The sequence below is a fragment of the Zootoca vivipara genome, chromosome 5 (assembly GCF_963506605.1).
Source record: "Zootoca vivipara chromosome 5, rZooViv1.1, whole genome shotgun sequence".
Lineage (NCBI taxonomy): Eukaryota > Metazoa > Chordata > Lepidosauria > Squamata > Lacertidae > Zootoca > Zootoca vivipara.
The window spans coordinates 21,752,058-21,768,316 of NC_083280.1; the positions used below are offsets into that span (position 1 = coordinate 21,752,058).

Below are 16,259 nucleotides of genomic sequence, written 5' to 3' on the forward strand. Positions count from 1 at the left end.
CTTAAAAAAAAACTAATAAGAGGATTCTCTCCTCCATTCTATATATTGAAACCCTTGAGATGCTGAAATACGGATATGTCACAGAACAGGGTGCTACTGATTATGTGAACGATCCCAAGTTACATAGATAATTCCTTAGGAACATAGGAAGTTGCCTTATACTGAGTCAGTCCATGGCTCCATGTAGCTCATAGAATCATAAAACTATAGAGTCTTCTAATCCAACCCCCTGCAGTGTAGGAATCTCAAGTAAAGCGTCCTTGATATTCAACCTTTGCCTTCAATGATGGGAGCCCATCACCTTCTGAGGGTGTCCATTCCACTGCTGAACAGCTCTTACCATCAGAAAGTTCATCCTGATGTTTAGTCAGAATCTCCTTTCTTGTAACTTGAAGCCATGAATTTGGGAGAAGGAGAAAACAAGCTTGCTCCACCTTCCATGCGATAGCCCTTCAAACCTTTGAAGATGGTTATCATATCTCATCTCAGTCTCCTCATACACAGGCTAAACATACCCAGCTCCTTCAACCATTCCTCATAAGGCTTGGTCTCCAGACCCTTGATCATTCTGGTTGCCCTCCTCTGCACACGTTCCAACGTGTCAATACCCTTCTTATATTGTGGTGCTAAGAACTGAACACGGCGTTCCAGGTGTGGCCTGACCAAGGCAGAATAGAGAGGTACTATTACTGTTTCTTCTTCTTCTTTTCTAAAAAACCCTCTAAGCGGTGTTGTTGTCATTGTTGTTTAGTCATTTAGTCGTGTCCAACTCTTTGTGACCCCATGGACCAGAGCATGCCAGGCACTCCTGTCTTCCACTGCCTCCCACAGTTTGGTCAGACTCATGCTGGTGGCTACGAGAACACTGTCCAACCATCTTGTCCTCTGCCGTCCCCTTCTCCTAGTGCCCTCCATCTTTCCCAGCATCAGGGTCTTTTCCAGGGAGTCTTCTCTTCTCATGAGGTGGCCAAAGTATTGGAGCCTCAGCTTCAGGATCTGTCCTTCCAGTGAGCACTCAGGGCTGATTTCCTTCAGAATGGATAGGTTTGATCTTCTTGCAGTCCCTGGGACTCTCAAGAGTCTCCTCCAGCACCATAATTCAAAACATATAATTCAAAACATATAAAATAAAACTTTAAAAACATTGATTAAAAACAGTTCAAAACTGGCATTTAAAAGCATTCAAAAGATTATTAAAATCAACAATAGAGGAAAAAGAGTTAAAACAGATGTAACTTCTAAATGTCTGGATAGACCTGCCTAAACGAAAATGTTTTAAGCAAAAATATAATGCAGGCAAGGAGCCTACCTGATGCCAATAAGCAGGGAGTTCTGTAGCGTAGGTGCTGCCACACTAAAAAAGATTTCTTAGAAGTGTGACATAGGTATTATGGGACACTCATAACAGTGCTGGTTTTGTGGATTGATGTGGCCAAGTGGGTGTATATGGAGCATGTTGATAATCCCATCACTTCAACAGCATTCCCCTTCTCAAATAGGTTTTCTGCAGTAGTGCTTCAGTAGACAGTGGAGCACCATAAAACTGATTCAGAATAACTGTTTGGCCATACAGTGATTGACTGTTGTAATCTGGTGCTAAGCACTCCATGACAGTGCTGTTCAAAAGGGCCGCTGCAGTGCCCCCCATGTGCTCTGCATATGCCCATGTTAACTGCAGCCAAAATGTATGACTCAAGATCTGGAGGTGGAGAGCAGGGCAAGAGCTTCTTTGGAACAATTAATGGATTAAGCATTTCCTCTTCCGAGCGGCGAGTGCAGCAAACTGTTCCCAAATATCAGACTATTGCAGGCCTGCTGATAAATATGTTGTTACTAAAACGCCTCTGGGCTTAGAAAGTAACCGTAAATATTTGGTGTTTGCCAATTGATTGCTAGCTAAAGGGAACCATGAAGGCATTTTACGTTATGAGCAAGTGAATAGGAGTGGATTGTGAGGGGAAGATCACATATTCACTTGGACATGTACGAGTCCCTCATCGCCGATTCTTTCTTTCCATGCATCCAAGGCTCCTTGTCCACTAGATCTTCTTCCAGAATGTTATTTTTCTAGTAATCGCTATGGCAAGCAGCCATGTGTTTCGTTTTCAAAGGGCAAATCAAGCAAAATTGGCCTCTTTAGTTTTACGCTGCTGTATTATATTTTTACATCTCTTAAAACAACAGCAACAAATTCCACGATCTCCCTAATTCTAAATATTTCAAAAGAAGGGAATGGACTGCAGGCTGCCCTCCTGTTAAATCAAAATCCACTTGCAATGTCTTACCGCAACAGCTTTGTATCTGCCTAAAATGCATGTGTGTGTGTGTGTGTGTGTGTGTGTGTGTGTGCGCGCGCGCGCGCATGTTTTCACATGGCAAAGATATGTATTTGCTAGGCCACATTTGACTATGCACACAGAATAAACAACTCTAGTCCATTAGAGTTTTCTTGGCAGGGATACTGGAGTGGCTTGCCAGTTCCTTCTCCAGGTGGATCACGTTTAGTCAAAACTCTCCACTATGACCTGTCCATCTTGGGTGGCCCTGCATGGCATAGCTCATAGCTTTTCTGAGTTATTCAAGCCCCTTCGCCACGACAAGGCATTGATCCATGAAGGGGACAAGGCATTGATCCATGAAGGGGATGACAGAGGACAAGATGGTTGGACAGTGTTCTCGAAGCTACCAACATGAGTTTGACCAAACTGCGGGAAGCAGTGGAAGACAGGAGTGCCTGGCGTGCTATGGTCCATGGGGTCACGAAGAGTCGGACACGACTAAACAACTAAACAACAACAACAAGTCCATTGGACTAGATGAGCCTTTGAGGCCCTTCCAACTCTACAGATCTATGATTCTATTCAAATACCTCTATTTTTTTCTGCTGTAAAGTCCCAATTCTTGATTTGTCACCATCAGCAATTCTATGTCCCAATGCCCACCTCCCCCATCAATGACAGAAAGCTGCCCGTTCAAATGCTATAAGGGAAATAGATGTGGAATGACAGGAGATCTGCAAGACAAAGTACTACATTTTGATAACTGGGAACTCTGTGTCTACCTTTCATGAGTAAAGATTTGAGCAATAGTGGTCAGCAGGCCAGGGCAGTGGCTGCTATCTGACCTCCCTTCACTGTCATAGCTTCGGCATACCAGGGAAAGGGCTGTGAGATGGTTGGTGAGCTGCAACCCATCATGGTTGGGAGCAGTGCTCTGGCTCTGCTGGTGTGTTTGCACGGCTCTGACCTCACCGCTGCTTCCCTCTCTCCCAGTAAGCCCAGCAATGCTGGTGATGGGGAGGGCAGTGTATTGCCAAAGGGGCAATGGTTCTTTTAGGGCAGGGGTCCCCAGACTTACCGTGCGGCGGGCCGGTGCCCGCCGCGCCGACCGCGCGGTGGGCTGGAGGGCAGGGGAGTGCGCGCGCAGCGGGCCGGAGGGCGGGGGAGTGCGCGCCCGTGCGCATGCGCACACGCGCCCGTGCGGGGAAAAAATTGCCGAAAATCGCTTGTGCGCATGCGTATGGGCCTCCCCTGACCCGGAAGTGCACCAGAAATGACCTCTTCCGGGTCAGGAGAGGCCCATACGCATGTGCACAAAGGATTTTCGGCGATTTTTTGGCGATTTTTTAGATCGTCGCTGCGCCGCGCGCCGTGAGAGCGGGCGGCGGCAGCGGGCGGCGGGGGTCGTCGCGGGCCGGATTGGAAGGCCGATTGGGCCGCATCCGGCCCGGGGGCCGTAGTTTGGGGACCCCTGTTTTAGGGTTTTGAACACAATGAAAGCATAAATGGAGAGAGGGTTAAATATTTTACGAAGTACGTCAAACGAAGCTACGCAGCTTTGTCACAATCTCAGGCCTCTTTCCTTTTTGGGTTTCTGGGAACTCTCTCAGCAACAGGCATGACCCCTGAGGACTGTCCAGAGGTTCTCACTAACACAGTATCTTCACCAAAGTTACATAAGCCACAGCTTGTGTTTGGGTAAAACATCCACTTCCTATCAGAGTTGAAATACTAAATAATACTAGGCAGGAAGTCAACACAGATAACTTCCAAGGACTCTTTACTCCAGGTGTCAGCTGCAGCCTTATCTTAAAGATAAACATTCACACACATTTATATCCCATGAGAAACTAGGCTGCTTATTTGTGGAATAAACAGAATTAACCACTTAACGGCTAAGGATTTAGACATGATCTGGGCATGAGAGGGGCAATTGCTTAATCTCCTCACAATAACTATGGCCTTCCACAAATGCCATTCTCCTGCCCTGCCAGCTACTACTGCTATTAAGTCAACACATTTCCATCCCGCCTCCCCTTCTAGCCATGAGGGCTAAAACTTTGCTATTTTCAAAGGAGAAAAAAAAAGGTTAAATTTACATACCAAGCCTCATCTTTCCCTCAAAGATAACTGAAGCCTAAGTGTGGGGCAATGGCTGCAGTGTGAGAATTTAAAAATAACCAACCCTACACTGTATATAAATATATGCTGCTGTTTCTGCTAATAGCAGCCCATCTGGAAACTGCCAGATACTGGCGAACGGCTAAAGGTCTAACAATTGAAGCGTGGCACCAAAGGATCTGGTCAATGGCACTGGCAGAACAACTAGCATGAAAAATCCACACAGCAAAGGAAGAACAAGCTCTTTCCCTTTTTACACAGCATGGCAACTGTGTATATCTTACATGCAAAGGTGATGGGGGGCTGACGTCGCAAGTGTGACATCATGTGTGATGCTGGGAGGAGCTTCAATGGCTGGCGGTTCCTCCTCCTCCTCCAGCAAGGGACTGCTTCAAACCTCCTTCCCCTCCACATCAGGAGGACGAGAAGGAGCCGGCCACTGAAGCCACACCTGGCTCAGCTTCTCACTCAACCTCCTCTCCCCCCTGATTTTGGGGGACATTGGGGGGACTCCCCCCAAAAATAATAATAATTTATTATTTATACCCCACCCATCTGGCTGGGTTTCCCCAGCCACTCTGGGGGGCTTCCAACAGAAAAATAAAACACAACAATCTATTAAACATTAAAAGCCTCCCTGAACAGGGCTGCCTTCAGATGTCTTCTAAAAGTCTGGTAGTTGTTTTCCTCTTTGACATCTGTTGGGAGGGCATTCCACAGGGCAGGCGCCACCACCAAGAAGGCCCTCTAATGCAGAGGTTTTCAACCTTTTTGAGTCCATGGCTCCCTTAACCAACTACATTATTTCTGTGGCACTGCTCTGGGGCTCAGGAGCCCATTTATGCCTCCCCTTCCTGCAGAGCTGGCAGCCTCTCATTCTTTTTCAAACACCCTCTCTTGTGGAGGGGTCCCTCAGACTCCTCTCCTCTCCCATTTCCTTGGCAGCTGCTGCTGCAGTCCCTGGTCTCTGAGCTGAACACCCCCCCCAAAAAAGAGGTGCTTCCTCACACTGCCCCATAGGGGCCTGGGACTTGTCTGTCCATTCCCAACAGCAAGGGCTGGTGGACTGGCTGGCTGGGCTCCCTCGCCTGCTTATTCTGAGGCCACATCAGCTCCTAGAATCATAGAATCTTAGGGTCATCTAGTCCAATGCAGGAATCTCAGCTAAAGCATCCATGACAGTTGGCCATCCAACTTCTGTTTAAAAACCTCCAAGAAAGGAGAGCCCACCACCTCTCATCATAGCTGCCAAGTCTTCCGTATTCCCCGGGAAACCCCTGTTTTTCCCAGCCTTTTCCTGCAGGCAGCCCAGATTTTAAAACCCCCCGTAAATCCCCTGGCCCACATAAATCTTACTGGCCTGGGGAGGCTCCTTCTGTGCATGTCTGGAGTCTCTGGACATGCGCAGAAGCGATTTCTGGCGCTGCGGCCATTTTGGAAATGGGCAGAGCATGCGTAGAAGCAACTTCCAGTGCTGCTCTGCCCAGTTCCAAAAGGGCTGCAGCGCGACTTCTGGTGCCGCGCCGCTGCCGATCCAAATTTTTCAATCTGGGAGTTGGCACCTATGCCTCTCATGGGAGTCTGTTCCACTGCCGAACAGATCTTACATTCAAGGCAGCCCAGGGTGCCATGGCACACTGGTTGAAAGCCACCACTCTAATGGGTGAATAAATATTGTTACAAACTTTGGCTGCATGCCCCTCTCTCTGCCAAGCGGTAGTAAGAGCCAATGGGGTCCCAGGCACACACAGAAGGTCTGTGTCCCTTTGGAGAACAGAAGACATGGCGGAGACTGTTGTGCTTTAAGAAATATTTATCCACCTATTTACACCTTCAGTATGCATGGAGGAAGTCCAGGTATTACAGCATGGCCCATAGCAGTGCAGGAACCTTCTGCCTGCCTGTTCAAGATGGATCTCAGCCCTCCTTCCTCCTCTTTCCCAGAAACCCCTTGCTTGAAAACTCCCTTTTCCTGCCCCCTCAAACACACATCCCATCACCTTGGTAACCTCTCACCTCCCAAGCTAAAGGATTCCTTTCCTCAATGGCCCATCAACACTTTTTGTCATAGGTTTGCTCTCCACCAGCCAGGCTGGTTTCCATGAACCAGCCTAGGAATTCCTTTGCAGCTTGCATTCTTCCTTTCATATCAAAAATAACAAAAACTTATTAATTTCTTACTTACTAATTTCTACGGCTTACCGTACATCTATAACACCAGTTCTTGTTCATTATATACTGCAGAATTAAGTAAAAAAAAACCCATTGATAGAAACATACACAAACCAAACCAGAAATAAAAGAAAGTTAATTCTGTCTGAGATCCCAGGGCTTAAAGTCGGAATTTTACTATCTGTAAAATTCTCCCTTATAATGAGAGCCGCCGGAGCTCACATTTACTTCAGAGTGAGACTGGTTTCAAGAAAGGCCAGGATCCTACGCATTACCATGTTTTTCTTGTTGGATCTTTAAGAGGCGTTCAAGTTAATCCCATACTAAACGCAGGCTTTGTGTAACTTAACTCCTTTCTGCTTCTTCCGCCTTTCTCTCTGTTCTTTAGCCTTATCTGAACAAGATTCCCTCTCACCTTCCCTCACACTTGCATTCCTTTGTTCTGCCCATAAATCCTCAGTCCTTTCTTGCTCCCAGCCAACAATGGTGCCTCTTGCTCGCAACAGATGCCTTTTAAGCAGCCGCAGCTGCGTGCCAGAAGGTTTCCTTTGCCTTGCCTTCAACTCACCATTCCTCTTCCGGCCTGCCAGTACTTAGAATCAGGTCAGCTGCAAGAGCAACACCAAGGCATCACCCCCTCCTTCGCACAACCTGGTACAGTCATACCTCAGAGCAGTGGCGGAGGAACACACTGTATCACCTGGGGCGACAAATTGTCTTGCAACGGGTGGGTGGGGTAGGGGGCCTCGCTCATAGCGTCACTACGTAATGAAGCTGCGCATGCGTGATACATAGAGGGGGATCACGCGCCTTCAAAACGGAGCCTCCAGCCCCCCGGTAGAAGGCCTCGCTCGGCATGGTGGGCAGGTGCCATCCTGGAGCTGGAGGGGGGTGACAGTCGCCACCCCCTTTGTGGGATGGAACACGGGGGCAGACAAGTCACAACAGTTCCTAGAGTGTCCACTAAGAGGAACTCACCTGGGGGAACACCTGACTAAGTTCCTGTTCCTCCAGATATGCAGATGAGATGGATTAGCTGGCAGAGAAAAGCCCCTAGCCAGCAGCCATTCTCTCTCTTAGCCATCTCTCCTTCAATGGGAACACATCTCCAGAGAATCTACAGTTAGGATGGTTCTCCCTCTTGGCCTGCTGCCAAGAGAGAGACCAGATGGAGCCTCACTTTACTAAGTAGACTCCAGGTGTACATATTTGTAACTTTTCTACATAAGCCTGCCTTTCTGAGATTATGCTGTTAACTCAGGATGTCATGTGAGTAAACTCTATCTTATTTTAATACCATTGTTCTAGTTACAGGTAGGTAGCCGTGTTGGTCTGAGTCGAAGCAAAATGAAAAATTCCTTCAGTAGCACCTTAAAGACCAACTAAGTTTATATTTTGGTATGAGCTTTCGTGTGCATGCACACTTCTTCAGATACACTAGAAACAGAAGTTTCTAGTGTATCTGAAGAAGTGTGCATGCACACGAAAGCTCATACCAAAATATAAACTTAGTTGGTCTTTAAGGTGCTACTGAAGGAATTTTTCATAATACCATTGTGTCATGTATTTCTTTTAAGAGGGAAAAAGGGGATTTGCCAGGAAGTATAATATTAAAGTATAATATTGTTGTATAGGTTTTAACAAACCTAAACGCATATGTCTTGCTGCGCACAAAAGGGGAATGTCACTCTGCTGATATTGGAAGCTTGCTAACACAAGCTTGGATAGGATCTATCTAATAATATATCCTAATCCACATCCCTAACATTCCCACACCCTTGACTCCCAAGCCAAGTCTCCAGTCTCCCGGTAAAAAACCTGCGCAGTGCGCCATGCGGGCTTTTTACCGGGAGGCTAGAGGGGCTCAGCTTGGGAGTCGTGGGGTGGGGCGCCGACTGTCCCCCCCCCCAGAGTAGAACCCATGGCAGACCGCCCCTATCTCCCCCCCCCCTTGCTACGCTCCTGCCTCAGAGCCCCCTTTGGGCTCAGAGAAAAAAAAAGGTGTGCAGTGTTGGCCCTTGGTTGCTATCAGACAGTATGAAAATGTTTGCGCCTAAGGATGACCAAAACCTGTCAATTTCTGTTTCTTTCTGTTTCTCATTTTCACACCCTTAAGCCCACTTTTCTGCACCAGTTCCTGATTTTATTTTGAAATTTTCATGAACAAACACCCACCAGCGTTTAATGCAAATTTCTCCTCATATACCGTTTCGTATGCAATCTAATACAAATATTTTTATATGCAGCCCCCCCCCCCGAACATAGGGCAGTAATACGTTATTTTCACTCATGCATGTAACCATGCACACATTCTTCAAGTACATCCATTTTTGCACACATTATTTATTAGAGAACTGCCTCAGAAAACGCAGAGAAGTGATGATTTCGAAGGATGGCTATATTTCAGTTCATATATAATGTCTTAGGAACCACATATTAGATAGATTCGCCTTTAAATGTGAACTGAATCAAATTTCAACACCAGCCTTAATTGCACTCTAACAAATTTTTAACTTAGGATTCCCCAAAGGAAAAAGAAATCAGATTCAAAAAGTCCAGTGATTTTCCAGCGACTGGTACCAGAAAATATATCCCTGGTAAACAGAAATAGTTGCAGTGTATGAATCTGGCAAATTCCTCTTCCATCCGAAAAACTTCTGAAGTCCTTCCACCGAATCACAGTGGTCTTCAAAAGTGATTATGGGAAAAGTCATATAACTAAAGAAGGCTTTTGTGGGAACGAACAGGTTGCATTTCAGGCTATAAGGTACACTTTGTTGCCAGGGTACGGTCTTGAGGACGTTTGGATATCTCCGCTTATAAATTGATATGTTTTCTCAGGATTAATCCAATTTCAAATTACACAAAGCCTTGGGAGCAGTCAATTTGATTATTATGTTTTCACTCTCATCTATGGACCCCACAGCGTCGAAAAGCTTATGTCTCATAGCAACACAGTGAGGTATGCCAAGCTGTGCCAGATCCCACACAGTGGGAGGTTTTCAGAAAGAGCCCCCATACGATAAGCAAACTCTAGAGCAACTCCCAAGAGACTGTGATCTACTCACAGAGTTAAAAACTGGCAGTGATCTACTGGGGTACAGGTCAAAGTTGCTGAGCTTTTTTTTTAGGGAGGAGGAAGGTCCATTTTTAGGGGTTCAGGTCATAGTTGTTCAGCTTCTTTAGGGAGGAGGAAAGAAAGCACAATTTTTTTGGGGGGGGGGTTGCAGGGCTAAAATGTTGAGCTTCTTTGCAGGGAGCCAGTTATCCACCAGTGATCTACCACTGACGTCCAGTGATCTACCGGTAGATCACAATCTACCTGTTGGATGTGCCTGCCCTAAAGGTATGAATTTCAAAGTCATCTTAGATGTAGAGGCAGTGAGCAAATGACACACATAGAACACATTACTGGTTGGACCTGCATGCAAACTGGGGTCTCTTTGAAGCTATGGAAAATGTCACTGCAATGCATGCTTATAGGGCTGGATTGTGCTCTTTCTATAAACAGAAAGTTGATGGATTTTTTTGGTCTACTGCACAATATATGTACACCCATAAAAGAACACCACAGAAATATATACCCTGAATAAGAACATTGGAAGCTACAAATCTGAGTAGAAAATTTCGTTTCTTTTTGGGGGCACAACTCTGAATCTTGCTCGATTTGAAATCACTGTTCCTGAATCTAGCTGCACTTAAATTCATCATGCACGGGACTCGAAAATGTTAAATAAATTGCTTTCTTGACTGCGCAGATTATCTGTTTGAAAGCGCTGTTTGATCTTGGAGGAACTAAAGGCAAAAATATGCAATATGTATGGAATATAATATTTTTATATGCCCCTGTAGATGAACTAGATGTATGCAACATTGATACAGTTTCATAGAAAGTGAAGTCAAATAAATGCACATGTAATGTATCCATGCAAATTTTCAAATAAAAAATACCGTAGTACTGGCCTCTCATTTGTAGAATACTCTCAAGGAAATTCACCTGCCAGCAGCTCTGCTAACATCTCTTAAGCATCAGGCATTTGACTTGCTTGTTAACATCTCTCTTATCTTTATGGGTGTTTTAAGTAGCTAGTTATTTCTTGCTGTTCATGTTGGCATGCATGTGCTTGGAAGGGAGTGGGGGTTACCTGTTTGTTACTTTTAGCATTAGGCTGCAATCATAACCCCACGTACCTGGGAGTAAAAAGGTAAAGGGAACCCTGACCATTAGGTCCAGTCGTGACCAACTCGGGGGTTGCGGCGCTCATCTCACTCTATTGGCCGAGGGAGCCGGCGTACAGCTTCCAGGTCATGTGGCCAGCATGACAAAGCCGCTTCTGGTGAACCAGAGCAGCACACGGAAACGCCGTTTACCTTCCCGCTGTAGCGGTACTTATTTATCTACTTGCACTTTGACGTGCTTTCAAACTGCTAGATTGGCAGGAGCTGGGACCGAGCAACGGGAGCTCACCCCGTCGTGGGGATTCGAACTGCTGACTAGGCAAGCCCTAGGCTCAGTGGTTTAACCCACAGTGCCACCCGCGTCCCACTTACCCAGGAGTAAGCCCCTTTGAATTCAATATGATCTACTTCTGAATCAACATGGTTGGGATTGCATTGTGGGAGTATAGTAATTTGTAAATGCTTGTTGTCGCCATTTTAATCTTGTGTATATTTTTGCATTATACTTGGCATCTAAGAAATGGAATAAACAGTGGCAATAAGAACATGGCAAACTCACTATTATTCACATTTTAACCTAGAGCTACCATCAACAGAATCATGCAGGTGAACATGGCTAGTATAATTTCTTTCCTCTATCCTTAAAGTAACAATAAAATACTCACCTAGCCCCAGACACGAAACTCTTAATCCAGACTTTCCAAGGTTTCTAGAATCAAAATAAGAAGACAATTAGCTCAAATTTCAACTGATATAATAAATGAATTATATGATTACTGTTACCAGATTTATCTGTGTGCAGGCAGGAACATGTGCTAATCATATACGTTTCACACACATTGCCTGCACAAATACTAGTGAGCTTCACCTTCCCAATATCTGCACAACAGGTGCATATGCAATTTGTAAGATAGTACCTTCCATGTGTGCATTTATTAGAAGTATTTATATATCACCCATTAATAAAGTTTTCTGGATGGCTTGTGGAAACATTAAGAATGCAATTATATACTGTAAGAAAAAAGGGGAGGAGATCTCATGCAGCATGAATACCTCAGTGGAAGAGAATAAAACCAATGAATTAAAAATGCACCCCTAAAAGGCCTGGAAAAACAAACAGGTTTTCTTCTAGCCCAGAAAAGAGCAAAGGACGACAACAAACAACAACAACAACAACAACAACAACAACAATTTATTATTTCCCCAGCCACTCTGGGCGGCTTCCAACAAAGATTAAAATGCATTAAAATGTCACACATTAAAAACTTCCCTACACAGGGCTTCAGATGTTTTCTGAATGTCAGGTAGTTGTTTTTCTCTTTGACATCTGGTAGGAGGGTGTTCCACATGGTGGGCGCCACTACCAAGAAGACCGTCTGCCTGGTTCCCTGTAGCTTTGCTTCTCGCAGTGAGGGAACCGCCAGAAGACCCTCAGAGCTGGACCTCAGTGTCTGAGCAGAGTGATGGAGGTGGAGATGCTCCTTCAGGTATACTGGGCCAAGGCTGTTTAGAGCTTTAAAGGTCAGCACCAACACTTTGAATTGTGCTCAGAAACATACTGGGAGCCAATGTAGGTCTTTCAGGACCGGTGTTATATGGTCTCAGCGGCCACTCCCAGCCACCAGTCTAGCTGCCGCATTCTGGATTAGTTGTAGTTTCTGAGTCACCTTCAAAGGTAGCCCCACATAGAGCACATTGCAGTAATCCAAGCCAGAGATAACTAGAGCATGCACCACTCTGGCGAGACAGTTCGCGGGCAGGTTGGGTCTCAGCCTGCGTACTAGATGGAACTGATGGACAGCTGCCCTGGATACAGAACTGACCTGCGCCTCCATGGACAACTGTGAGTCCAAAATGACTCCCAGGCTGCGCACCTGGTCCTTCAGGGGCACAGTTACCCCATTCAGGACCAGGGAGTCCTCCACCCCAGCCTGCCCCCTGTCCCCCAAGAACAGTACTTCTGTCTTGTCAGGATTCAACCTCAATCCAACCACCTCCAGGCACTCATACAGGACCTTCACTGCCTTCACTGGTTCCAATTTAAAAGAGAGGTAGAGCTGGGTATCATCCGCATATTGATGGACACCCAGCCCAATCCCCCCGATGATCTCTCCCAGCAGTTTCATGTAGATGTTAAAAAACATGGGGGAGAGGACAGAACGCTGAGGCACCCCACCACTTTCTGAACACAGCCCAGGAGGAAGGAGTGGAACCACTGTATAATAGTGCCCCCAGCTCCCAGCTCCTCTAGACGGTCCAGAAGGATGTTATGATCGATTGTATCAAAAGCCGCTGAGAGATCCAGCAGAACTAGGAAATAGCTCTCACCTTTTTTCCTAGCTCTCCGGAGATCATCAACCAGCGCGACTAAGAGTTTCAGTCCCATGTTGAGGTCTGCACCTTCCAGGCATGCCTGGAGTTGTTCAGCAACCACCCACTCAGTCACCTTGCCCAAGAATGGAAGATTTGAGACTGGGTGATAGTTGGCCATATTGGCCAGGTCTAAAGATGTTTTTTAAAGAAGCGGTTTAATCACCGCCTCTTTCAGCAGTTCTGGGAATGCTCCCTCACAGAGGGAAGCATTCACCCCCCCTCAGAGCCCATTGTCCAGCCCTTCCCAGCTTGGAGAGTGTTGTCAAGGAACCCTGGTTTGTTAAATGCTATACAAATCCGGAGTGGAGTCCCTAAGATGGTTGGATGGTGCCTTGTATGCCTCCTTCCAGAAACTCCTGCAGCCAAACTGGTGCCAAACATTGCTCTGCTTTCCTTTGGACCACTTCTGGGAGGCTGAGAGGTCTTGTCTTCTGGGCAACCCAGGACCTCCATACACACTACCCAGGCTTGCCCCCCAGGGAGGTCACTTTGGTGCTGCTAACACAGCAGTTTGACTTCACCCCCAGAGTTGCACTCCATTGCCTCTTGAGGCAGACAGATGCCAACAACAACAGCAACGTCGAGGAAATATTTGGGTTCAATACCCAACACCTTGTGGGTTCAGCCTGGACGGCCAATAAAATCTAGACTCCAGAGGTCATCAAAGCAGGACTCCTTTTAATTAAAAAGCATTGCAATGGATGCAAAGGAGGAAAGTATCATGTCAGGTAAAAGGCACAGTAATATTTACACTTTGAGCATTCATGAACAACAGGTATTCTGTCTGGCTAAGTCATGTAGCATAACAACACCCTTCTGAAATAGCAACGGCCTTCATAGTTCACCCTTCATCCTCCTACAGTTTCTCCTGCTTACGTGCTACTTCGTCCTTCTTTCATGGTTCTCTTGCAAACACAATGTTCACACCCCACCCTTGCTCAGCCCTTCTCTCTCACACACTTCAATTTCCATTCTATATTTTCTATAATTCCTGCAGCATGGGAGGAAAGGGTTAACCACTGCCCCTATGCATTGGGTCCTGATCCTAATTGCCCTGTGCACTTTATCCCCACCCCCCACCCATGGCTGCTTTTTTTTTTCAAGCTAGACATGTTAATTGCAATTGCCCAATTATCATCGCGCTTCATTTGGCCTTTAGGCAAACCCTCCTCCTTGCCTCTAGGCTCACCTATTATGGCACGGCAGACATTTCAACACCCCTTTCAGAACTGGATGGATGAGGCTTCTGAGTCTCCAACAGCTTTTTATTGTTACAATTTCATAGCCCTGAAGTCTTAAGTATGGGTTTCACAGGCAATGTTAATTGCTGTAAAAGTCTGAAGTGCTAAATACCTCTCAAGTAGCAATATTGGATGGCTTCCTAATGTCTGCACAAAGAGGAAGATTTGAATGGGCTGGACGTTATTAGATTTGTGCATCTGAGGATGTGGAGACAATACTGCAATTTGGGGCACGGCTGCACAGATCTCTTCCATTAGCCGTTTTCAAGAAGGATGTATTGTCTTTTATTACCAGAGAGGCTTCTGCTGAAGCTTCATGTTGTAGTTGGGGAAAGAAGTGGATATATTTAGAGAAGTGTGACTTGACGTGAGGTGTGCAGTGCATCTTCAATTTCGGATATTCTAGCCAACATTTTGCATGCACTGTAGTAACACTGATTAATGCATTGGTAAGATTTGTAACCCAGTGATTGCATTTTTGCACCAGTTCAAACTTCTGGATGCTTTGCAAGGTGAGCCCACAAGCCAGGCTTTACAGTAATCTGGTCTTGGTACATCTGTGATTTGGTGTGATTACCACCCCCATCAGTTATTGTGAGAGAACATACTCAAAAGACAGTAGAATTAATAAAGCAAGATGTCAGGAAAGATCACTATCATTAAGGCTAATGAGCATGCTACGTTAAACATGGACCCTGGCTCAAAGTGATCTCTGTAGCATGTAACTCCCTTTTAATTATACCTTTCTGCTGGAGTTTTTAAATTATCAGCTGTACTGATAGCAACTTGGGTGTCCCCCCCCCCCCTGTTTTGCTAAGATAAAAGGTATAATTTGCTAACAATCTCTCCCCCTTTGATTCAAGAAACCGTCAGCAGCTCTAGCCTTCTGGGTAATTTTATGCAGCTGTGAGCATGCGTTATTTTAAAGCAAAACATGCTTGAACTGTTTTTCTCTTAACATGGCTTACTTCTGCCGGAATCAAACTTAGCGGCTCATAGAGCTAGAGACTTGGCCAAGTAATAACGCAGTTCAACCTGCCCTACGCGTGTAATAAACTGCTGAGCGCTGTAGGATTACAACACAAGACATGCTGAGTCTGGATAGGCAGATGGGTTGAAAACAAAAACAACAAAGTCTGCTCAAATTGGTCTTCATTGGGCCAAGCTGATGAAACCAGACCAATTTCCATCCATAACCTTTAGCACACACTTGAAATTTTGGGGAAATGGCTGCCGGGAGGCACGACATATCATTAAATGTCAGCAGTGAGCCCATGACAAAACAGAGCTGTGGGATAATGGCTGTCACATCTACAGGAACAGAATATGAGTTGAGGCTGCAAAATGAGGGGAGGACACGCCCCCCCCCATCAATGGAGGAAAGGTCCCTACATCAGTCACCACACTAACTCACACATACCATCCAACATTTCTCTGCTCCTCCTCACGCTACAGCTTGTCTCCGCTGTTAAAACCTGGATCCTTTTTTTGTTGTTGTTGCTGGTAGCCAGAGATTGGTTTTTTAACCCTTTCTGTGCTGTTTTTCTGGTGCTTTGGCAGACGATGGTTGGGTGTAACAGTGTTCTTTTTTAACCCATTCTGTGCTGGTTTTTTTGGCGCTTTGGCAGACTATGTCGGTGCTTGTGTGTTAGTTCCAGCGAAGGTATTATTCGTCATTTATTTCTGTTCTCTTCCCCCCCCCCAAAAAAGCACAACAGCGTTGGGGCATCCCCCCAAAACAGCAAAACAACTTTTCCATCCCCCCAAAAAACCTCCAAAACTTTGGTCAGCAGCTCCCCCCAAAAAGTTCAACAACTCTGGGCACTTTGTGATAAATAAGGTGTTTTTTTTTGTTTGGTTTGGTTAAATAATTAGTTTTTGGTTTATTAAATAC

General features: G+C 45.8%; 1 protein-coding gene across 1 annotated transcript in view; it reads right to left on the reverse strand.

Moving 5' to 3' along the window:
- Positions 1 to 16,259, reverse strand: part of KCNAB1 (potassium voltage-gated channel subfamily A regulatory beta subunit 1) — a 197,008-nt gene that overhangs the window by 49,055 nt on the left and 131,694 nt on the right. The window contains exon 2 of the mRNA XM_035133179.2: positions 11,417 to 11,460. Within this exon, the coding sequence (XP_034989070.1) occupies positions 11,417 to 11,460 (44 nt within the window). The remainder of the gene's footprint in view (positions 1 to 11,416; positions 11,461 to 16,259) is intronic.